Source organism: Talpa europaea (assembly GCF_964194135.1).
Source record: "Talpa europaea genome assembly, chromosome: 5".
NCBI lineage: Eukaryota > Metazoa > Chordata > Mammalia > Eulipotyphla > Talpidae > Talpa > Talpa europaea.
Window position 1 is genome coordinate 55797229 of NC_140071.1, and position 26204 is coordinate 55823432.

The 26204-nt window shown below is 35.1% G+C and overlaps 1 protein-coding gene across 2 annotated transcripts in view; it reads right to left on the reverse strand.

The window, feature by feature from the left end:
• RNF180 (ring finger protein 180) overlaps positions 1-16288 on the reverse strand; it is a gene marked incomplete at both ends in the record, with an annotated part of 85113 nt that extends 68825 nt beyond the window's left edge. For both annotated transcript variants that reach the window (XM_084233412.1, XM_084233411.1), the window contains 3 exons: positions 3124-4080; positions 5637-5732; positions 16154-16288. In XM_084233412.1, coding sequence (XP_084089538.1) covers positions 3124-4080; positions 5637-5732; positions 16154-16288 — 1188 coding nt within the window. The remainder of the gene's footprint in view (positions 1-3123; positions 4081-5636; positions 5733-16153) is intronic.
• Between the last annotated feature and the right edge of the window lie 9916 nt (positions 16289-26204).

Genomic DNA, 26204 nt, shown 5'->3' on the forward strand with positions numbered 1-26204 from the left:
CTTATTTTTAAAAAACTCATAATGAATCATCATTTTCAATGTAAAACTAAAAATTATAAAACATTTAGAAGAAACCATAGGATGAAGTTTCATAATCTAGGGTTAGGAAGAGTTCTAAGTTATGACACGAAAAGTATAATCCACAAAAAAATTTTGAGAAATTGGACTTCATCAAAATTAAACATGTCTGCTCAATAGGGGAAAATATTCAGAGAATAAAGACAAGCTACAGACTGGGAGAAAATCTTTACAAATCACAAACCCAAAAAGGACATACCCAAATACATGAAGAACTCTCAAAACTCAACATGAGGAACACAACCCAATTTAAAAAAATGACGAAAATATTTTGATACATACCTCATTAAAGAATATCTGTAAAAGGCAAAAATAAGCACATTGAAAAATGTTCGGCATCATTAGGGAAATGGTGTTAGAAAAATGCAAATTAAAATTATAATTGTGATACTACCACATAACTAGTACCTGACAAAATAAAAAATATTGAGACTACCAGGTTATGCAAGGATGCACAGCAAATGGAGCTTTCACTTATTGCTGCTTGGATTAAAAAGAAAATGATAACAGTTATTTTGGAAAACAATTTACAGTTTTTATAAAGGTAAATATTCACTATCATTATGATTCAGCAGTCCCACTCCTAGCTACTTACCCTAAAGAAATGAAAACTTGGATTCACACAAAAACCTGAACATAAATGTTTATACAGCTCTAGTCATAATTGCCAAAACCTGGAACAAACTCACCTGTCTTTCAACAGAAAAATGCATAAACTAGTTCATTCATATATAATGGAATACCACTGAACAATAATATGTGCAACAACTGTAATAAATTTCACAGGTAATTATGCTGAGTAAAAAATGTCAGTGTCAAAAGATACATATTTTATAACATGATTCCAGTTTTATAACATTATTTTATAGCATTATCAAAAAGACAGAAGGAATGGAGAACAGATTATTAGTTTTCAGGGGATCAGAGTTGGTATGAGGGTATGATTATAAAAATACAATCACGGCACAATTACAAAGGCACAAGAAGGCTTTTAGTATGATGGAACTGTTTTATATCCTCATTGTGATGGTGGTTACATGAATCTATAAACATATTTAGACTACTGAATTGTGTACCAAGAATAAATCATTTTTGTTGCATGATAATTACAAAATAAAAAGGGTTTTTTTTTTGCTAAATAAAAAGGGGGTGTTTTTTTGACTGAATTTAGCTCAACATTGTCTTTTCCCAAAATAGATGCTCATTCAACAACTGCTAAACAAAAATACTGAAAACTGGATGTATTTTCTACTTCAGTATCAATCTCAATATCTATAAGCTTCAAAAATTTAATTTTTCAGTATCATTAACATTTTCTATCATGGCACTATCATAGAAAGCTATTTAGCTTTCATAAAAAATCATCAAAAATGCCAAATGAAAATTAGAAATACAGATTTCCCAACCAATTATTTTAAACCTAGACATTATTAATAGGTAAATTTTCTTTATATTTTGCATGCTTATCTTTCTCATTTTAAAAAAGAATAGGAACTGTATTGAAGTCATTTTTACCCAAAGTCATAATTTCCCAGAGGCATGGTATCTCAAACAGATATTTGATCAATGTTTATAGAATTAACTAATTTTTATTAAAAATGGAGTAAGCTGAATAGCAAAGCCATTCATCTTAGGCATTAACTCTTTCTGGAATTTATCTCCTGGCTTGATCAATTAGCTAAGCAGATTGGTTAAATCACTTGGTGTTAATGAATAAAAGTAATTTCATAAAAAATAGACATTAACTTTGGTCTTGCTCTGTTCTAGACTCTGTAAAAAAGTGTTTCTATGTTCAGAAATGAATAATCATATGCCTCAGGTTTTCAGAAATACCCAATCCAAGAAAGAAACACATTTTTGAAATTGCAAAGATGCTATTTGCATGTGTTTACAGTACAGAACAAATATAACTTCATTCTTCTTTTAAATTCCCAGTTGTTAGGGAATATTCACTTAACATATGATCATCCCCAATTTATCTAAATTCAAGTAAGATTTTCTATAACATTTTTGAATTTTATAGATTCACTAAATTAAAGTATATACTATGATGATGCATAAATATATGCATTTGTTATATTCTACATTATAGAGTTTGAAGCCACAGTACTTCAATACTTATAAATAAACCAAATTGGATGCTCTTTTCAGCAACCATTCAAAAATATAGACAGTTACCTATAATTATTACACTAACTACAAGATGTAAAGTAATGTAGTAATTTTATTTTATGCAGTCTGTGATTAGGATCTAAGCAATAATGAATTTACTTAATTTTTTAAAATAATATAAAGTTATAGCATTCTGTATGTTAGCTCTGTGGATACTGTTAGTTTACAGTCCACTGATTAATAAAGATTATTATCTATTATGAACAAATAAATGATACAGGCAGTTTGTGAAATAGTATTATATAGAAATTACTAGTCCTCAAGTTTCCAACTTTTCATGAATACCTCATCTATTGGCTTTAATTGGTTTTCCCCAGTTCTTTCACACACTGCATCCTTGAACATATCATTATGGGTAGAGGAGCAGTTTCTACCATGAAGAATCACACTCTCCTACAAAGTTACCATGAGGCCAATTATCCTTTAGATCATTTTCAAAATTTAGCCATATCTGGATCATATAGGCACATAAATTAATAAGGCACTTTGAAAATATTTAACCTAAATGTAATGTGAAAGTGAATGAATTTGTTACTTGATTGTATTTGCTTAGTGAAATACAATCACTGCAAACAATCCTAACTAAAAATGTATATGATGATCTAGTTTCAGTAATCAGAGATTAATGTTCCTTTATGATATTAGTAGAATTGGGAAAAACTTTAAAAAGGCCTACACATGTGTTAGCACAGAAAAAGGGTTAGACATATACATTCTAACAGAGCTACATGATTATTAAGTCCACCTAGAAAGAAATGTCATTTCAAAAATTATTAAGACTAAGTTTTCTTTACACAAGTATTCAAAAGCTAATTCCTCTCCCAGACCTCAACATTTATGATAAAAGTTTTTTAGTAAACTCTAAAAAATTACCTGCTTCTGCAGCCATCTTTCATGCCTTCGCTGTTTCCTTCTCAAATTTTTCAGTTTGCTCCTGTCTCTCTTACTGAGCCTCTGATTAATGGCACCCAATGAAAAACTGCCTGGGTGTAGAAAGTCCAAGGGGGACAGGTGCTCTTCCTGGTCCGAGGCCTCCAGCATGCTCCTGCCAGTTGAGGGTAGGTCCATCAGGAAAGTCAGGTTGTTAGAACTAGTATGGTCAGAGTACACTGCAGAAGCTTCTAGACCACACTGAAATTCTCCTCCTCTTTGTGTCTGAGTCTCACAGGGAGCCACTGAAAATCTTTGCAGCAGCATATTAGGATCAAAACTTGATGAAATCTGAAAGGAACAGCTATTTTTACTAGCTTCTAAAGGCAAGCCTGAAAGGTCAATAGGCTGTGTTTCATTTAGCCTGGGATAGGCAGTGGTCTTACTATGTATTTCATATAAAGTGGGTAATAAAGTCAGTTTCTCACTGATGTTCAAATCCAGACTATGTGATTTTCTATGAAAAGCTCTTGGAGTGCATTTGCCAGTCACAAGCTGGGGAACAAAAAGCTGGTATTTTGGATCTGAAGCTTTGAACAGCAGTTTTTCCTTCTTCATCTCAAAATACGTTGATCGTACCTCCAGGCAGAGTGCTTCTGTTAATCTTCCAGGGCCATTATTATTTTGGGCCATGTTTAAAAGTCCGTGATTTCTGCTTTTGGAATTGCCACCTGTCAGCAGAGTTTCCTTGTCAGAACCCTGAACTCTAGGATGTGACAAGTACTTCAGAGATGGTTTCATTTGTCGGCCTGTCCGTGTTAGCTGATAATCGGTACGGCTCTTGGAGAGATGTACAGCTGCAAGCTGGCCACAGGAACATTCTGGAGTGCTGACAAAATTAAAGCCCCCTAAACGGGCCCCACAGAAAGGGCAATTCAGTTTTCCAACTGTCCACTGGGCCTACAGGTAATAAACGAAAATGAAGGCAATACTTTCATTGTAAAGTAATCAAAAAGAATGAGGGTTTTTTTTGTGTGTGTGTGTGTGTGTGTGTTTTTTAAATCTGATCACAGGAAAGTTTTCTATGCCATAGAAAAAGCTAGCTTTCTGTTTTTCACTAGTAGAAAAAAAAACAGCAAATAGAAACAAGTCTTCTAATAAATATAGATAAGCAGTTATGAAGTTCTAGAATGATAACATATTGCACATTATGCCCACCTAAACAATACTCCTAAGAATTCTAAAAGAGCCTATTAAACAATAGGTTGAATATGGATACAGTGTGAACTAATGAAAGGAAAAATGCACTATGGAACCAGGAAGCAGATCAGTCTACAGAGCTTAATTTGCAAGTAAAATCTCACAGAAAAGTGTCTGTTTTGATACACTTCTTGCATACCAAGCACTGTGGGACAGAACTTTATCCAACCAAAGAATAAAGCTCTTCCTGCCTTTTTTTACATACAAGCAGCAGATATTAGTTGCATCATCAGATAGTGCATTTTCTATACACAATTGGAAATTAATAGTGAACTGGTTTAAAATTATCTTTTCAGTGGAGATAGTAGAACATCTGCAGTGCCTTAAAACATTTTGTGAAGTTCAGGACTTACATAGCAGTACACTGGCATTTTCCCAAGAAATCATACAATGAAAGAACAGATGCAAGGCATATCTATCAAATGTATTTTTTTTAACAAAAATGTAAGCTAGTCAGTAGATTAAAGCAACTATATTTTTCTAAAAAAATCATATTTCTTATACCTTTCTAAGACGTGTGTGTCTTGCTTTTATAATATTTCATTAAGAAACCTTGCAAGTGGGGCATTTTGATTTGGACTGTGCAATAAGTCATTTATTATCAAATTTATTTTATATATGTGTATACATGAATGATATATATAGGATATTTCACTTATTCAATATTGTTCTTGGTGCTAGGGATTCAGCAATGACAAAACATAAAAACCCCTAACTTCATGGCATTTGTATTCTAGTAGGGAAGCAAGGCAATTAACAAAATAAGTAATCCATTAAGTGTGTGTGGATAAGTGTCTACATAACGAGGTATGCCATATATATACACTTATGCATATTTACAAGTATTACATTTATATATATATTCTATATAATATTCTCATTATTTGTGTGCAAATACAAACAGGTATATAAAGCAGAGAAGGGAGAAAGCAAACGTGAAGAGTGATAGCAGAAGGGAAGGGCAGCAGATAGACTGGCCCAGCAGTGTCTCACTGAAAGTGAAAATCTATGGAAATGAGGGAACAAGTTATTAACTGTGTGAAGAATAATTGAGGAAGGATAAATACCAGTGCAAAATCTGAGGTAAAAAAGCTAGAGTGCTCCAGTCATAATGAAGACACTAATAAGTGTAATCAAGGGTTACACACCCTTCCATATCTCCTGAAATAATGCAACTCAGAAATAGTTCTAACACAAGGACATAATATTCTGAAGATATCATATTCCTAATTTCATTATAAAATTAGGGGACTTACGTTTTGTATCAGGCAATTTATCCATTCTGGAAGGGTGTCTACATTCAAGTGCCACACATGACACATATTTTGTTCATCAGTTGCATCATGTCTATCCTGTTTTATCAAAATATAAAATATTACTCATGACCAGTTCAGGATTTGTTTTATGAATTTCACATTTGAGTAAAACACAAAAATGTAAATGCAATTATAGCTCATCTCACTCACCCTCCAAAACAAATTCACAAAGAAAAATGTTCTTTTTTCAGGAAATAACTATCTGTGATTTTAAGAAGAAAACTCCCATTTCACTAAAATTTAGCTGTAATTATTGAATAGACAAATCCAACTCCCTATACTTTTTTTCTGTCGAGAAAAAAATAGTGCCATTCAGGACAACTTTCCACAGCCTTCAATCTCTGACTCTGTCCGCATTCTTCTAGTGACAGAATAAAGGAGCTATATTCTCTAGCAAGATATGCAAGGAAAGTACAAGAGGGGAGGGGAGAGGAGCAATTGTGTCGATAGAAAAAAAAGCCCTGCTTAAATGTCAGCTGTTTAAGAATTAAGATCAACAAAAATTTCAAAAAGACATTTCAGCTTATAACTGAGGTAGAACTGTAGAAATAAATGTGATATATAGTAGAGACAGTATGGTCTCCCAACATGTCAAAAAAAAAAAAATGCATGGCAGGCCAGGGTGGAGATGTGTGCCTTGAAATTACCTATGAGAGAGGGCTAGGCAAGTGCATGGCAGTATGAAGAAGATATTATGTAATGGAAGAAAAGTTACAAAAACACAAAACCTATAAAAAAATATATTTTTTTTAAAAAAAATCAATAGCTCAACTAGAAAGTACAGGAGGGGAGATTTCAGTGGACCAGAAATTTATTCAAACCTCTGAGAGATTAATGAGAGAAACAACGGTATCCAGTGTCTAAGTTTGTAACAGATAACACCACAAAGAATAGCCCATGCCAAAGTGGTAGAAACGAAAAGCAAAAAGATCCCTGTTTCCAAACAAGAATACTTGGAGCAGAGAAATATCAGGCAATTTTCAGAGTGTCTGAAAAAGCCTAATAAAAATGGAAATCAATACCAGCAAGACTAGAAGATGAACCATGGAGAGCCAATCCCTATTTTCATTGAAATAGTACAAAATACAAATAGAGTGTTATAATTTGTACTAATGAAATAAATCTCTGATATATATTATTTGAAATTGTTCATCTTTACCTGAGCATGTTTTGTTTTAAGGTGCCATACTGCTATTCTTCCTGAGGCTTACAAACCAAACAAAAAACAGGAGGAATTTAATTAACCAAAAAAGATATTAACTTATATGTTGAAACTCATATCAGGCTAATTCTGATATGCAATGCCCAACCTGATCTCTTTCATTTGACATCTGTAAATATAAAGCAAGTAGACATTTTTCTCTAAATAGTTAAAAGTTAAAGCATATTTTATTTTTTTAAATTTATATATTTTTAGATCATTCTTCATTTTTATACAATGTATGCTTTATCATCTTGGGTGTAGTGTTAAAGCATATTTTAATACCCAATGAAAGAGGGAAAATCAATTACAGGAATTGATACTGGTGGGAAAAGCATAAAATGCTGGCTTAAGAGTGAAGAGTATTCTTTTTCTTTGTATGAAAACTTAGATATGTCAAATGAAGACAAAGTGAAACAAAGAGTCCTTAATTATAAATGAGACTGCCAACCACTTCACCTGTATTTACAATCTTAGAAAATATATGATATTTAAGTTCATGTAATTTTTACTGATATTTGATATAAACTATGAAATTAAGTTTATAAGTCTACCATAATTTAATTTTATAAGAGCACACAAATATCTGTAATAAAAAGTTTCAGTGAATCTAATTTAAGATGAGTGATTAAATAGGAAGCAACTTGAGAAATTTAAAGACTTTAAAATAGTGGTAACATTCTACTTGGGATCGAACTGAACTGAGAATTTGAAAACCTTTTATTAGAATTTAAAAAAATATATTACTGGTCATATTTTTTCAAGTGTCAGATTTATCACAATATGGAAAGGAAGGGGGAGAAAGTAATTAAGAGACTATTTTACTTAATGCTGTCAGTAAAATACTAAAATAATTTGTAAATGAAATAATCTGTTCCAGCAGCAGGGGGAGCTAATGCATTATTTTAAGAGTAGGAAATGTTTCCAGTTGCTGTGCCATTTAGTTGGTGGGATCTTTTAATTTAAAATTACAAATTTTGGGCCTCCCCTGGTGGCGCAGCGGTTGAGCACTGGGCTGCGAAGCTGCCTGCAGCCTCTGCAACACGGGTTCGATCCCTGGCCGCCGGCGAGGGTCCCACATGGCGCGCAGACCTCTCCTGCCGCCCACTGCTCCCCTCAGCAGTGTACTTCGGTCCTTCTGCCTGCTCTGCTCCCCGCTCTGGCTCTGGTGAATTCTCTCACCCTCCCGCGCTTCTGACTGTACCCAGTGCTTGTATAAATAAATAAATAAATCTTTAAAAAAATAAAAAATAAAATTACAAATTTTATGCATTATCTTATTTATCACTTAATTATCTTTAAGATTTTTAATTAAGTTGAACAGATTAAATGTAAAAAATTGACAAACAATTTAGTATTTATGTAACACTTTGCAAGATGTCTAACACTTGGAATTTCCAATCTTAATAAAATTCACTTAGCTAATTCATTAAAAATGAGTCAACTATATCATTTACTGCAACTGTAAACACTACAGGTAAAGATATCAGCTAACAAAAAATGTCATTTAGAGTAACATTACTAATTAAATATTTAAAGTTTTAGAGATGTAAAGGAATCAAATAATATTAGACTGCCTGGCTTTTTGTATTTTGAAGGGTACCTCAAGGATAATAACACTTTTTTTCTCAAAAAGTCAGAATGAGAAAAAATTGAAAGCTTCACTTAAGGTCAATCCTATGCATCCATTGTTGCTACCTTCTGATTTACTCTTCACGCAATAGCAAAAATGATCTTTTTAAAATTCAATGGTCAGTGTCACTCCTCAGGCCTTAGGAGAACGATCAAAGTCCTTAAATTGGCTTATAAAACCATAAATTATCTAATCAATACCTATCTTTCTAGTCTCAAATCTTGCCAAAGTTCCTATTGAATCTGAACTCCAATCATTTGAAATCTTCTGGTTCCATAGAGACATCATATTCTCTCCAACACAGGTCCTTTGAATATACTGTTCCCAAAACTTGGAATGTTTCCTCCTGTACTGCCCTCACTTATTCATCCACTATATCTCCATGCAAGACATTTCCTCAGAGAATCCTTTCCCTTACAACTAAGTCCAAGCCTATTTTGGTTTCTCTACTTTTTCCTTTTGTCAATCATACCGCTAGTAATTTAATATTTACATGATTGACAGCTGGCCTAAAAGCTTTACAAAGATAGGAAAACTCTCCTCAGCTTTTCTTTGAATTGTCAGTACCTACTATAGGACCTGTTGTTGTATCTGTCTGCTTGAACTGCAATAACAAAATACCATAAACTGGGTAGCCTAAGCAACAGGCATTTATTCCTTATTATTCTGGAGGTTAGAAATCTGAGATCAGAGTGCCCATATGTTCAGAATGAGGAAGAGCTTTATTCTTAGCTTGCAGATGATACCTATGCTGTTTCCACAACGTAGGAAAAAGAGATAAATCTCATTTTTTAAAGTTGTACTATTTTTAATTGAGATGAGGTTGGTTTACAACATGGTATATGATTTAGACATCCATGTACATACTTCTTCAGATGTGGATTTCCACAAAATGCTCATCACTGACACACCCATATTTCTCAACCATAGTCCACAGAGATCCCTTCTCCCAACCCTCCCCTCTAACAGTCTCAATTCTGAAGCTGAATTCCAATGCGTTTTTTTCTATTTCTTTGTTTTGTTTCTTTATATTTTACATATGAGTTATATTCATATATTTCACATGTGAATGAAATCTATTCGTACTTATCTCTCTCTTAGCATAATCCTCTGCAGTTCCAGAAGGCATATAGCAAGATTTCACCTTTTTTAAAAATAGCTGAGTGGCATTCCATTTTGTTTATATACCACATCTTTATCCACTCAAGTGTCACTGGGCAATTAGGTTTTCTCCATAACTTGGCTATAGGAAATAGCAGTGAAATGAACAGAGGTATGCATGTAGCCCTTATCAGTTACATATTACATGAATATTTTGTCCCACAACCTCAATTAATGGTAATTACCTCCTTAAAGATCTATCTGCATTATAGTCACATTGGTGGTTAGGACTTCACATATGAATTTGTGGTGGCCCAGAATTCAGTCCATATCATGTGGTAAGATTCAATATGGAAGAAATCTGTGCCAACACTTAGAAAAGAGAAAATTAAAAATATTAAGTGTAAAAAGATGAAAAAATGATTTATTTCATTATTTTAGTCATGACAGAAAGAGACCACACCAAGATAATAAAGCCTCAGAGAAAATGAGCAAAATTTCTAAAGAAAAAAGGTGAAGGAGGAGGTATATAATGCAATAATCAATTCAACACTCACGGCCACAACTGTATGGGTGGTTGTACTAAAAAGACAGAAAAAAAGAGACATACCAACTAATTATAATACTTTATAGTGTAGATTATTCCTCAGTTTCCATTTTCCTCAATTCACTGGAATCTCGTAACTTCACCTAGTACTCTCATAAAGATAGTGAATATTGACCAATGATCTCTTCACTAAAACAAAATGCACTTTTAACTTTCAGGATCTATTAATATGGTCATATAGCTTGAATGCCAACTTTGCATCAATCTGGCATCTTTCAAAGACTAGCATCCTCTAAAGCTGTGCAGTGCCCAACCTGCACATTGAAGACGCTGGTCTTTTTCATCTCCTTACAGCATTCAAATTATTAACCAATTCCTCCTGGAAGATGTCCATCTCTTAACTTTCATAACACTGTATCCTGATTTTTCAGTTCTGTTTTTCTCACTGGTCTTTTTTTTTTTTTCTTTGTGAACTCTTCTGTCTTCTCTTTCAATGTTCCCAGGTCCTCTTCTTTCTCACTCCATTCACACTCTACATGGTTATCTCATTTACTCTAACATCTTCACTCACCATATATATGCCTGTGATTCCCAAATCCATGCTTTTAGTCCAGACCTCTGTTCAGAGACCCTTATCAATACAACCAGTCACCTTCTAGAAATCTCTATTGTCCCATAAACTTGACATGTCCAAAACTGTATAAAAATGAACTATAAAAGTAAAACTGGAAACTAATCACCCTCACAGTCAGACTTCATACATGAAGGACCTTTCTATTATTTTGTTTGTTTGATTTATTTCTAGGGTTTTTCTTGTTACTTTGCTGCACTGTTTCTTCTGGTAAACTTGGTTTGGGAGGTACTTTGATATTCTGCAGTAGAAATTACACTGATTTCAGAGCTTAGTTCCTAGTATTATGGGGGTTGAAAGGCAGAGTGAGGATTCTATTTCCTGGCTTTAGTGAGGGCTACAGAAGTATGGATCTGGAGCCAACAGCTATGCATACTGTTTCCCAGTTTCCTGATCCTCTATTTAGGGCTATTTTATGTTTTTAGGGCTATTTTATGTCTGCATGGGATATGGAAAACAAAAGACAAAGTCCAGAATTTGCTCACAGGGAGAGCTCCTGAGGGGGAACCCACTACATAAACATGGTTACAATCTCAGTATAAGAGTGAATGAGAAATAAACCTGTTGCTCAGAGGGGCCCACAATAAACTTGCCTATGTCAACTTTGGTTTTCAGAAGAAGGAAGAAAAAGATCTTCCTATTAGGGTATAGAAAGATTTCTTACACAAAATGTATAAAACATAGAGGAAGTGGTTAATGAATTCATCTGCATCATATTATCAACTTTTGCTCATAAAAAGTTACCACTAGTAGTATGTAAGCTGGCAAAAGATATTAGCAGTACAATAACCAATAAAGGATTAGTATTTCGAATACATAAAGAACTTTAAAAATTCAAAACAAAACCACTTTATAGAAAAACAGGCAAGAAAGAAAACAGTTCACAGAAAGTACAAATGGACTTAGAATGAGAAGATATTAAACATTGGTGAAGATGTGAAATCACAGCAATGCTCAACCATTGCTCTTGGAACTGTCCTTGGAAAGCAGCTTAGCATCATCTAGTAAGGCTGAAAATGCATATACACACTTGTAGTAACAGAGTCCTGCCCCCATATGCCAAGATCGGTATAAGAAAGCTCATAGCAGCACTGTCTGTATGAACAAAACAACTCTATATAACTCAAGTGTCTATCAATGGTAGAATGAATTATAAATTGTGATAAATGAATACAGTGGAACACTATACAAAAGAGAAAATAAACTGGAGCTATACTAAACATGGTGATACTGAATTTCCAGAAAATTTCCAGATAAGTATCTACCGATAGTGTGGTTTCATTTAAAGAGAGCAAACATTTTCAAAAACAACCATTTTGTAGATACTCATTTTAAATTGCATAGATAGATAATAAATCTAGGTAACCTGACAGGTGATAATTTTAGTAGTAGCATGGTAGCTGACAAAATTACTTTTAGACTAAATACTTTGTTTTGCAGTTTCCTTTAACCAAAACAGATCCTTTTATGTTCATCTCTACTCTTTTTATGAAATGTATACATTTGTAAAATGTAAAACATGTTTGTATAGTTTCAAGAAAGACTTAAATAGAAGCAAATACCAATATATTCACTACTCAGCTTCATAAATATATTACCAATACTTAAAGTCTTCTCAACATCCCTGTCTGATTATATACTCATTCTTCCCTCTGGATTTAACAATGATATTGAATTATTCCTTAGCATGGTAGTTAGTAAGTTTTAAATATGTATGTCTTAATTATATATATTTTAATACATAATTTTTATATAATTATAAATATTTAGTATGTGCAATGTATATGTATACCATACATATTATAGTAAGGTAAACATTTTTATTTTATGGTATAATTTCAGTATTTTTAATTATGTATATACATAAAAATGGGCATGAGGAAACTTTTGGGGTAATGAAAAGTTTTTAATACTATGTTATAGTGGTAGTTGTACAATTCAAAAATTTACTGAAAATCCTCGAATTATTGTTTTAATAATGGGTGAACTTTATGGTTTATAAACTATAAAAGTTGTAAATAGATATATACATAAATACATACACACATCATAGATAACTATCTATCTATATATATAAACTATGTTACCTCTCCTGGGAGGTCTTCTGTGACAAGTCCAAGCAGTAGTTTGTTTGCATTCCTCTGTATAGTACTTATTAAATCAGGCTACACTGGTTGGTCTATTTTCAATTAGAGTTTAAAGCGCCTAGAGGATCAGAATGCTTTTTTGATTATGTATCACTCTCTTCCACAGAGCATCTTAATGTATCCTATACTAATGTTTAAATATTCTTGCTCAGTAAATATTTGTTTAATGAATTAATGACTGGGAGTTCTCCAGGTAAATAAAAGAATCAGTCACTCTACTAGAATGGTGTAAAATTGCATTATATTCTAAGGAAGAGGAAAAAGGCACAAAAAGTGTGGCAATTAAGAGCCCTGACTCACAGGCCTCAGTGCTTACAGGATATAGGACATAGAAGTATTCTCTGAGTCGAATTATTTAATCTTCTGTAAAATGAAGACGATATATTATCTTGCTCAAAAAGTTGCTGTAAGGAATAATTTAAAACAATGCTTAATTAATAGGCATATAAAAAGGCACTTATCATTAGTCACTAAGGAAATGCAAATTAAAATTATAGTGATATACCACTATATGTCTATATATCTATATATATCTATATATAAAAATGACTGAATTACCAAATCTGAAAATATCATGTGTTGGCAAAGGTGTAAAGCAAATGAATTCTCATCATTGCTATTATAGGTATTCATTTTGGAAAAAACTGTGTCACCCAAAATTCATTCCTATGTATATACCAACAACAACAACAACAAAACACACAGAAAGTCCTTTACAAGATTATCAGTAGTAGTTTTATTCATAACCCTAAACTGGAGACTCAAATGTCCATCAGCAGAAAAAAAACAAGTTGTAGTATATTTATAAATGACATATCACCCAGTAAAAAAGGGAGCAAACCACTAATAGGTACAAATCATAAATTAATCCCTAGGGCCTCCCCGGTGGCACAGTGGTTGAACGCTGGGTTGCAATGCTGCCCGCAGCCTCTGTAGCGCCAGTTCGATCCCCGGCCACCGGTGAAGGTCCCACATGGCACGCAGACCTCTCCTGCCGCCCGCTGCTCCCCTCAGCAGTGCACTTCTAGGTCTGCCTGTTCTGTTCCCCGCTCTAGCTCTGGTGAATTCTCTCACCCTCCCACACTTCTGACTGTACCCAGTGCTTGTATAAATAAATGAATCTTTAAAAAAAAAATCCCTAAAATATTACATTAAGCAAAATAAGTCAGCCACAAAAGAGTATATGTTATTTGATACCATTTGAATGAAGGCCAAGAATAGGCAAAACTAGTCTATGGTGAGAGACATCATCAGTACAGTAGATGTCTTGTGAGACACAGAATTGCAACTTTCTGTGTAAGGCAACTTTCGGAAGGCAACTTTCGGAAGTAATGGAAATAGCAGAGCTGATTCATGGCAGAGCTGAAAAAATTTATCAACAATATACATAATATTTTTATTCTGTATAAATTACACCTAATAAAGTGTTTATGGCAGAGAATGATTTTTTTAAGATTTATTTATTTATACAAGATTGATTGATTGATTGATTGATTGATTTAGACAAACACTGGGTACAGTCAGAAGCACGGGATGGTGAGAGAATTCACCAGAGCCAGAGCGGGGAGCAGAGCAGGCAGGACTGAAGTACCCTGCTGAGGGGAGCAGGGGGCGGCAGGAGAGGTCTGCGCACCATGTGGGACCCTCCTCCAGTGGCCAGGGAGCAGCCAGGGATCGAACCAGCACTGCAGAGGCTGCGGGCAGCTTCACAACCCAGCGCTCAACTGCTGAGCCACCTGGGAGGCCCAGAGAATGATTTTTCCAATTAAAATATTCTGTCACTTTTTAAAAAGTATTTGGCATATAGTGACAAGTATGCAACCAGAGTTATCCACTATTATCAGTTCAAGTTGGCTACTTTGTTAGAATGGGGGAAAACAATCAGGATTGAAAGTAGATGATGCACAGGGCCTCCCTGGTGGTGCAAGGGGTTGAGATGCAACCTATGAAGCTCACCGCAGCCACTATAGCACAAGTTCAATCCCCGGCCAGGGAGGTGACCCACATGGTGCAGCAGACCTCTCCTGGCTTGTCCGCTGCTCCCCTCAGCAGTGTGTTTCAGTCGATCTGCCTGTTCTGTTCCCCACTCTATCTCTGGTGAATCCTCTCACCCCCCAAAATTCTGGCCTGTACCCCAGTTCTTGTATGTATAAATGGATGGATCTTTCAAAAAAAAAAAAAAAAAGTAGATGATGCACAAAACAAAATTAGCAAACAACCAAAAAAAAAAAAAAACAAAACAAAACAACTGAGTATCTCTCAAAGAAGGGAAGAACACAATGACAGGAGATACAGTTATTCTCTGTTAAATTGAGAATTCCCTGTAAAGTCCATGGATTACTAGCAAGTTTGCAACTAATTCTAACTGCCTCTTTCATGCTGCTCATAGAGAAGCTGAGGGATTTTGGGTTTATTATTTATTTATTTATTTTTAAAAGATTTTATTTATTTATTTATACAAGCACTGGGTACAGTCAGAAGCGCGGGAGGGTAAGAGAATTCACCAGAGCCAGAGTGGGGAACAGAACAGGGAGACCGACAAAATACACTGCTGAGGGGAGCAGTGGGTGGCAGGAGAGGTCTGCGTGCCATGTGGGACCCTCCCTGGCAGCTGGGGATCGAACCGGCGCTACAGAGGCTGTGGGCAGCCTCGCAACCCAGCGCTCAACCGCTGTGCCACCAGGGAGGCCCTTGGTTTTATTTTTTAAGAACATTTATTTTTACTAGGATGACCAATTAAATATTTTAAAATATTACTCAGGTTTTCCTATAGTGACTTCTAAATGATACATGAACTTTCTCTTCCTAGGCCCATATGAATACTTTAAAAATAAATATATTACAGGCTTTTCATTTCTTAATAGGATCTTGAATCTAATTGGTGATGATTAATGCCCATTATGGCAGAGCTTAAAAAACATGACTGTAATCTACAGCTTAGGTCTAGAATATTGAACTTAAAACTTTTAAGATTATGTTATTGTTAGCAGCTAACAGTAACACTAACTGTGACTGTGGAAGTGGGGGTGGCTTTTGAAATAAAAACATTTCCAAATGGAAACCACTTTGAAATGTTTTCAATGGGTCTTGTAAAATAATGTATAAGTAGATCGGGTGTGGAAGGTCATATTGGCACAAGTGTGGGTGTGCACAAAGCATTCTTTACTAGGAAAATGATTGTAGTTGGCAATACTCACTGTAAGCACTTCATTCCCAAGACATTTCATGAAACAACCAGAACTTGCTACACATTTTCTACATTTCCAACAACGAAGAATACTTGTTTCTTCTTGATTATCATTTTTAGTTATTAATTCTTCACTTCTTTGCATCTGTGGGAAAATAAATGCATTTTTAGAATATTAAAGTAAACCCTTAGCAAAGTATTAGCTATTTTGGAAGCAGAAGAAATAGAATTATCACTTATTGAGGTAATCACTAGTTACCAGATCTTAGGTTAGAGGCACTCTATAAACTATCGCGAGTATTGAAAATGCCATTTAACTAGGATGGTGGCATTATGTTAGTAACAACCAACATGCTATATTTTTGGAGAACACTTTATGTCTATTTCTTTCCATCTATCTCTCACTAAAAAGTAGCAAGAGACAACTATTCAAGAGTCAAATAAGTTACTGCAATGGCTTTAACAAAGTGACAAAGTAAGCTATAAATGTTCTTGTAAATAGGATATACTGAATAGTCATGACATTGTTATAAATATAGCAGGAGTTACTGAGTTTTAGTTAATTCTGTGAAAACTTTAAACTGATAGGAAAATCTTTTATTCTAAATAAAATAATTCCTCTTGTATATTGTACAGTGGAACAGTTATCTATGCTACATCTTGTTGTCTGGTAGTCAAACATTAATACTTTGAGAATAGCCCTACCAATTTCATAGTCAATTTTTATACCTCAGATTTTATGTTAATACTTTTAATTGAACCTATTTGGAGTAATAGTTTTAACATGAGTAAGGATTCCAAAATAGGTACACTTAATTTGCTTGATGACTGTTCATTATGAGAAAGGTATGTTAATATATTTGGTCATCCACAAGGACCATCTACTTCCTTGGCCACATTTCCTCATTTGTTAGTTATTCCATTTTTATATATTTAACAAACATTTTCTGAGAGGTAACCAACCATATGCTACACAATGAGTCAAACTCTGGAGTTACAAAGATGAGTAAAACTTGTTTTTGTCACAGAGGTACACACTATGTTATAAAGCAATACTTTTCTACCCCAGTTAATTAGAATTGTTTGGCAAGCTTCAAGAAACAGTGATGCCTGTGTCCTATTTCCAGAAATTTCAACTTATTCTGAGATGGGGATGGAGTCAGATATGGGTATTTAAAAAAATAAATTTTATTAAAATAAAAGTTTCCCAAGTTATCCTATAGTGTGGGGAGGGTGAGGACAGAAATGTATGTGTATAAACAAGTGACTAAATTGCAACAGCTGTAAGGTCTGTAGGAGGGGGAATGTAGATGTATCCTAACCAAATATAAAGGAAGGATTTAAAGAACTCTGGCAGTTTGCTAAATTCCTGCTGTGAATCAGACCATCCGGTATTTTTTGTTTTCTTTTTTGGAAAAAGACTAATTATAATAAAGTAAAAATCAAAATCAACAGGCAACTATAAACCAGAGACACACTACAAGGGGGGAGAATGGAGTAGAATCAGAACAAGGGTGGCAGGAATTTTACAGGGACTATAACCAAGATGAAAATGCATACATTGTACAAAAATGAAAAATGATGTAAAAATATATAAAATTAAAAAAATCAGGGAAAAAATAGACCACCACCACACACACACACACACACACACAAGAACTCTGGTGGGGAGCACCCAGCAAGACCCTCTTGTAGTCCATCTAGCTTTTACCTTCAGGTAGCTAGGCAGCAGTTGTATTTCATGGACTCATCTTCAGAAGCATCTTAGCCAATAAACCACTCTATTTGTCCTAAATGATCATAAATAACCTTAAACTTGCAAATGTCCTGCCTCCTCTTGCTTAACAGGTCCTCCTCTTCCCCCCACCCTCGCCTCTATTACTTAACTTCTACGGCACTCCTTTCACCTTTCCAACGTGTTTCTTAGCATCGTTTATCGTCATCTCCCTTTTAACCACCAGAGGTTGTCAGGCAGGAGTGGAGACTGCAGTGAAGGATCAGAATCAACTATTCAGAAACTCCTTATCTGTTCTCCCACAGCCTGATAGGCACACACTCCTCTCCACCCCCCAATGCCACCAAGATTTTCCCAAGCTCTCCTGGTGGTGCAAGTCATATATCATTAGTTAGCAAAAGTCTGATAAGTGATTCTAATAAATCGTCACTGAAAATTATTGTGTGACAACTCTCCTGTAGCAATGATTTTTAAACCTGTGTATCTGGTTTTGATCTTATTCCAAAGCTCTAGACCAATATTTTCAATTTACAGATGTCAAATGCACAACTCTGCATGAATCTCTTCCAGGGCCTTTGTACTATTCCCTGTCTAGATCTGTGCTACTCTATATAATAGCTACTGATTAGATGTGTTACTGAGCACTTGAAATGTGGCAAATCTGACCCTGACATATGTAGTAAGTGCAAAATACACATTGGATTATGGATACGTAGTATAAATATAAGAATGGTAAGTTTTTATATTAATATGTTATTAATATATTTTAAATTACTTTCATTCTGAAGTAGTAATTTTAATATACTGTTAACATATTTTGTAAAAATTAACTTCACTCAGTCTTTAGTGTGGCTACTAGAATTTTTAAATTACATATATGAATTACATAATAGTCCTATTGGATAGCACTTGTCTAGACCTCCAAACCCCAGATCTTTGCATGGCTGGATGTCCTCTCATCATTGAGATCCCAGCTCAAAGTCATATTCTCAAAGCTATGATATAAAAATCACCTGGAAAGTTTATTTAAATGTAGGTCCAAATCCCCCAGAGATTCTAATTCAATGTTTCTAAGGTAGGAATATGCATATTAAACAAGCATAGTAGGTGATTCCCTATAAATACCTATTTTCTGCTTTCCCACTTTCAAATTTACTATTCTTTCTTCCTGTGATGTCATTTTCTCTTTCCCCTGCCCCTGACTTCATTTAAAGCTATCCTTTCATCCTTTGAGGTTGAGCTTAAAGTTTCCATTTACAGGCATGCCCTAGAAAAATACTATTACTCTTTTCTGTGTTGCCATATCAATTTGCACACACCTATATAATAGCACTAGTCATGTAGTATTACACTATCTGTATGTGTCTTAAAATTTAACTGTGAGTTTTAAAAAAGCACTATATTCAGTTCTCTATTTTTATAATCAAAAAAGACCTTCAACAAATATCTGTTAAGATCAAATGAACAAGATCTGGAAGAGATCTCAGCTTACAAGAAGGCTTTTTCCAATTCGAAGTGTTCCGATTCCAATTCCAAAACCAAATACAAGTCCTTTTGCAAAGGGACATAAGGAATCCATGGGAAAAAATAAGCCTGTGTTTACATACTGAACTTGAGAACCAGAGGTTACCCAACAGTGCTATATTTATAGGAAAGCTGAGGAGGCTTCTATGAAGGAAATTTATTAAAATAAAGAGTCAACCATGGAAAACAAACATATTAACTAAATATTAATCTTTGAACAGATATGAATATACTATATTGTTGGCAACTAACTCACATCCATCTCAAACTCACAATCCTAGACATTACATGGGTTTTAGAAGAGAAGAGCAATATAAGTAAACAACTGGAAACTGTTTTCTGAACTCAGCTCTGTAAAACATTGGGGTTTAAACAATTTTGGTTAGCATATATCATATGGCTTTACTACTCTGAGGACTTGTGGTCAGCATCTAGAGAACTACTAAAGCAAGCAGAGAAGCACAGACAGGCTGATCCTGTCAAACAGCACAACATAATATAGAAATGAACTTGCTGAGTAACTACTGATGTGTCAAAATGCTCAAAAATACTTGAAAGGACTTTACCAGGGGGCTGATGTCTGAGTCAACAGATGCTAACAAATGATAGAATCCTGACATTAGTGTTCATATGACTGCAGTGGAACTTACAGGTTGATAAGCCCTAAAAATCCAGGAATAGTAGTCTTTCGCTTTTTTTCCCAGATCCTGTTCCTTTTCTGTTACTCCACTTCTGTCTGATCAGATCCAGCTACACATGTTTTCTAAAGATGGAGTATTCCCCTTGGAACCTAATTCTTCAGACCTATGTCATATTCCTTGTCACAGTAACCTTCTGATCACCTATCCCTTCTGACCTGAGCCAAGCTAGCTACCTATATCTGCTTGATTTTCTCTTGATTACCTGCTCATAAATCCTCTTGCTGTATGTCACTACCTATCTTGATATACCTGTGGCTTTCTGGTACTTCCACAATATACTGGGTATTTAGAAAATAATGGTTGACTGAGTTGTGCATATTTCCCCAAAATGGAAACATTTCTTTAAATTAATATTCCAGAAAGAAAAAGAAAAATACCGGATGGTCTCACTCCTAACAGGAATCTAGAAAACTTAAATAAGAGACTAGGAAAAAGAATAACTATAAGAAAGTAAAAATCAAAATCAACAAACAACTATGAACCAGAGACACTCTATGGGGGGTGGGGGGCGGGGAGGGGAAGGATTGGGGTCAATAAGGGGGTCACAATTGTATGGGGAATATAAAAATAAAAAAAATTTATATATTAAAAAAATTGTTAAAATTAAAAAAAAATTCCAAAAACTAGTATTTGTTAGTCAGCAAAAAAGTTTAATTTTTGGCAAGAAAACTACTAGTAGTAGATACAAGTTTTCCAACATAATTTTTTGTTTAAAGGCCAAATCCTGCCACTTGCAACAAATACTTCCAGAAATCCATGCCTGTATGACCATAGTTTATCAATCATTCAAGTAAAAATGGTGCGCCATGGAAGGGTAGATAGTTGAGTTTTCAACTAAAATAACTGAACAAGGACTTTTCCTCAAGATTGTCATTGGCCTTCAGTATATCACTAAACATTTAACAAAGTCAATAATATTTACTGTTTCAATAAGTAGTTTTTAAACTGCATATATACGGCGGTGAGAAATAAAATGACTACTAGTATAGTTTGTTCCACTGCCTTGATTCTGCTAAGGGAATCAAGTTTTGCTTCAAATTTTACTTACTATTGCTTTGTATTATTAAGGAAAAATATTAATATAGTAAATTACCGAGAAAATGGGCTGATCTGATTCTATGGAAAGTCTAGAAACATCAGGGGCAATGCACTATATTTTGAGAACTGCTACTTCATGCAAATAGCTCCCAAAAATGTTGCCTATGAAAATCTTACTTCCCACCAATATCCTTTAAAATACGTAAGAGGAGTCGATGAGTCCCTATGGAGAAACATATTTACAATAAATTTGATAGAAAATTTCTGTAAAATCAACTACTGGAATTATAACCTCCACAAAGAAGTCTCTTTGAGGAGACATAGTTCTTTGAGCTATGAGATTAATAGCTTTAATCTCACAAAGCTATTATATTGACTTTTTAGAGACTGCTGTAAAACACAGTTTGAATTTCATAATAAAAAAGATGGTTGGGTGTCTATATGTTACTGCATCTATTTAATTTACTTATAATCCTTTATATGAAATTATCCATCAGAAAGTAATTCTTTTTAAAAATTAATAATAGTACAAAATATGGTATATTTCCTATTTTTAAACTAAAATCTCTACATGTAAACATGAAGTCAAAGGGTTGGTATTATTTTAAATACTAGCTACTTTTTTTCAGTACAGTATTGAAAAAAGTACAGTAGCATTAGCTCCTTTAATTATCAGGACACTCCTGTAAGGTAGGGATTGTTAATTCCATGTTACAGATGACATGGAATTTACCTTTTTTGTTAATTTACCTTCATTTACCTTTTTTGCTATTTATTTTTTATGGTAAAATATTAGCATTCAGCACAAGTAAGACTTGAGGTCTGATACATACTGAGGCAAAATTCCTGTCCAGCTAGAAACCAGACAAGTGTACTTTCAAAACAAAATGGTGGGGCAAGCATAGGGTTGACATTTCCATTCCAAAAGGGAGAAATTAGAAGATTTACAAGCAAATCTAAAACAGAGCAAGGTAAAATTCCATGAGATCTTAAGGCTCAGCAGAGAATGGCACATATTAGAAACAAAACAACAAAACCCTAACAACTGCTAGAGAAGATGTAAAAAGAGGAAACTTAATACCCTGTTGATGGGAATGTAAACTGGTGTGGACATTTTGGAAAGGGATCTGGATTCACCTTTGAAAAATAAAAATGAAAATACCATATGATCCAGTAATCCTACTCCTGGCCATCTACCCAAAGAACCTAAATCAAAGCAAAAACAAACAAAATAAAACCTATATGGTCTATAATGTTTATTGCAGCACTATTTACAAAAGCTCCAACATGGAAGCAGCCCAAAAGCCCATTGATAGAATACTGGATCAATAAGATGTGGTCTAGCCACACTATAGAATACTCTTGAGCCATAAGGAAAGATGAAATGTTGCAATTTACAACAAAATGGCAGCAGTTCAAAGGAACTACTGTAGTAAAGCAAATCAGAATGACAATGACAAATAATGGACAGAACAGATGATTCCACAAAGTAAAATTCTTTAAAAAAGCTACCAGACATTAATAAATGAAGTGAGACATCTAAGCTGAAGGGGATGTGTGAGGGAGAAGGATGAGAGTGGATAATAAGTGTTAGTAGGGAAAAGTGCTTTAGATGTTTGAATGTTCTTATAAAATAATATTTATCTTCAATGTGACAACATAAAAAATGCCCAAAATTCTCGTTCTAGTCACCAAGGTTTTATTTTCTGAAAATATGAACCATTTTACTCTCCACATTGAAGGTAGAGTCCTTGTTGAAAATGAAACACAAATTGTTATTTTCCTTCTTCCTTCGGGAACTTCCCAGTGCTCTACTGAGCTGGCTGCTGCTTACATTCAGTTCTAGTCTGCTACACAGCCCAGCAGTCCAGGGTTCTTAAAGTTTCTCTGGCCTCTTTCTCCTGTTCTTCTCCCTGCATCTCTGGAAAGTTTGCCTCGAGTCTCTAGGGAGCAACACCATCTCCTTCAAGTCTCAGCTTAAATGCTCCTTCCTGGGGGAGAAAAGAGTGTCATCTTTAACCTATTTCCCACCCAAGGCCTTTGTTGCTCTCCTTCAGAACATTTATCACACATTTACTTACTTGTTTTGTGTCTCTTTTCCTTGCTGAGTGCAAACTCCTTGGCAGTTTAATCTGCTGTGGAGCTAGCACTGTGTTAGTCAAATGAATAAGGGAATAAGCAAGCAAGCAAGCATAGATCAAAAAGTCTTTCCTTACTCTGCTTAAAGCAAGGATACTGGTAATAAGCATCACCAGGATAAATTTAGCACCACCACCAAATAAAGCCAGTCTCACTAGCCTCATAAAGCTATTATAAAGATTGACTTTTTAGAGACTGCTGTAAAACACAGTTTGAATTTCATAATAACAAAGATGGTTGGGCGTCTATATGTTACTGCATCTATTTAATTTATGTATAATCCTTTATATGAAATTATCCATCAGAAAGTAATTCTTTTTGAAAATTAATAATGGTCCAAAACATGGTATATTTCCTATTTTTAAACTAAAATCTCTACATGTAAACATGAAGTCAAAGGGTTGGTATTATTTTAAATACTAGCTACTTTTTATCAGTACAGTACTTATTAAGTAGCATTAGCTCCTTTAATTATCAGGACACTCCTGTGAGGTAGGGATTGTTAATTCCATGTTACGGATGACAAAACTGAGGCCTATGAGAAGTTCCCAAACTATTTCCACCATTTTGTAAGGAGAACATTCTCATGTTTTTGAGAATTTGTCCTTAGACATTTCAGGTGTCTAAGGACAAGAGGAATGAGTACACTGAAGCACTTTCAGATAGTCCTAAGTTGAGATGTGGAGAAAGTGATTTTTAAGTCACTTAATAGAAGAGGAACAAAAGTCATTGGCTGCCTTGCCTATATGCTCCTATCTTAACTAAGAAAAGTAGACAGTAAAGCATGGAAGCAGTAACTAGGTTCCAGGTTGCAAGATCTATACTCATTCTGGATCTATTTTTGGGTGATATCAGAAGTACTATTCGTTAAGCCATTCTAAAATAAAACAGGGCACAATAACTTAAGAGTTCACATAAACTGTGCACACATGCCTATCTTAACATATGGATATTGGTAGATTTTTACTTTCAACATGTGCTTTGCCACTGTGTGCTTGCCCTCCTTTCTTTGGAGGTATGGAGGCCACAACATGACATACATAGTTTGTTGTCATTTATTCTCCTGTTCTTTTTTTTTTTAAAGATTGATTTATTTATTTATATAAGCACTGGGTACAGTCAGAAGCTCAGGAGGGTGAGAGAACTCACCAGAGCCAGAGCAGGGAGCAGAGCAGGCAGAAGAACCGAAGTACACTGCTGAGGGGAGCAGTGGGCGGTAGGAGAGGTCTGCGCGCTATGTGGGACCCTCCTCCGGTGGCCGGGGAGCAGCCAGGGACCAAACCTTGCTGCAGAGGTTCCAGGCAGCTTTGCAACCCAGCGCTCAACCGCTGTGACACCGGGGAGGCCCATTCTTCTGTTCTTATGTTTACTATTGTCTGGCAGTAAACACCATGACAACCAGCTGTTCTAGATATTCCTGCAGCATGGATAATGCTGTTAGACCATGTACTAAGATGAATATGTGGCACATAATCCTAAAACAACCACACCGCACTTGGGGTTTCTTCTGTCTTCCCAGTCATTGAGGTCCTTCGAGGCTACTGAATAGGGCTAAGCTAGCCTTTAAATGTTCCCAGACTTCTGCCACACAACATGAACAATCATTTATGAGTCTCAGTAATTCCAACATCCATATTTACAGTAAAACTTTTAATGGTGATTACTGAAAACCCCAGCAAAATCAGATGCAACTTGTAAAACTTCATTAACATTTATATTTTGAGAATCACCTAATTCCAGAAAGCAGCAGTTGTACTTTTCCCCTCATACAAAAAATTAAAAGAAATCTCAAAATATCATCCTGAAAAGAACAATGACAGGATTAAATATTTCACTACTTACAGAGCCTATGAAGTACAGATTGAGCACTGTGGATATAAAACATAGTATTTGTGCAACTACCACCTTTCAAGTCTTTGAAATCAATGTTATGTTACAATTCCTTTCAATAATACATCTTCCTTTGTTCCACAGCATTTCAGAGGTTTCATTTCAGGTTGCTATATTTCTTTTTCTCACTATACATTTCAGTCATGAGGAGATCTGCCCATAGTGTGAAGCAGACAAGGCAAGGAAATCACCCCTGGTCACTCCCCCTACCCCCCACACCAGCCTGCTTAGATTTACAGTAGCAGAGCTCATTGAAGCACAAAGCATTTGATCTGGTTTCATTGTCTCTAACAGGTCTTCGCCACCTACTTCTCTACTCTATGCTTCAGAGGGGCATATTGTACTATCCTTTATTATGTTTCCATAGGCGAGGAACCTACATGACCCATTAAAAAAAAACAACAACAAAAAACTAATTGCCAATCCTGGTAGGTATGTTGTGTCCCAGGACTCCACCTGCTCTGTGGCAACCACTACAAATCCCATACACTTTGCTTAGTGGCTTCCTGGAATTTGTTGGGAACACAGATGTGAAGGAAAATTCAGCAGTTCCTGCCTCATAGAGCAGTGTGTGAAAGGTAGAGAGGGATGCCTTACCAATTTTCTGGTTGATAGAGAACCTAAGTATCTGAGCCAACTGACTCAAAGGGCAGAATGAAGTCTTAGCCTATATTTATCAAGCAGTCTGTGCCAAGAGGGAGGATAGGATGGGGATATGGAGTTGTTGATAAAGAGAAATTCCTCCCAATTGAGGACCATATGCTTCTTTTTTTTTTTTTTTAATAGAGGCATGTTTTATTTATTTATTTTTTTGTTTGTTTTTTGTTTATACATGCACTGGGTACAGTCAGAAGCGCGGGAGGGTGAGAGAATTCACCAGAGCCAGAGCTGGGAGCAGAACAGGCAGAAGGACCGAAGTACACTGCTGAGGGGAGCAGCGGGCGGCAGGAGAGGCCTGCGCGCCATGTGGGACCCTCCTCAGGTGGCCGGGGAGCAGCCGGGGATCGAACCAGCGCTGCAGAAGCTGCGGGCAG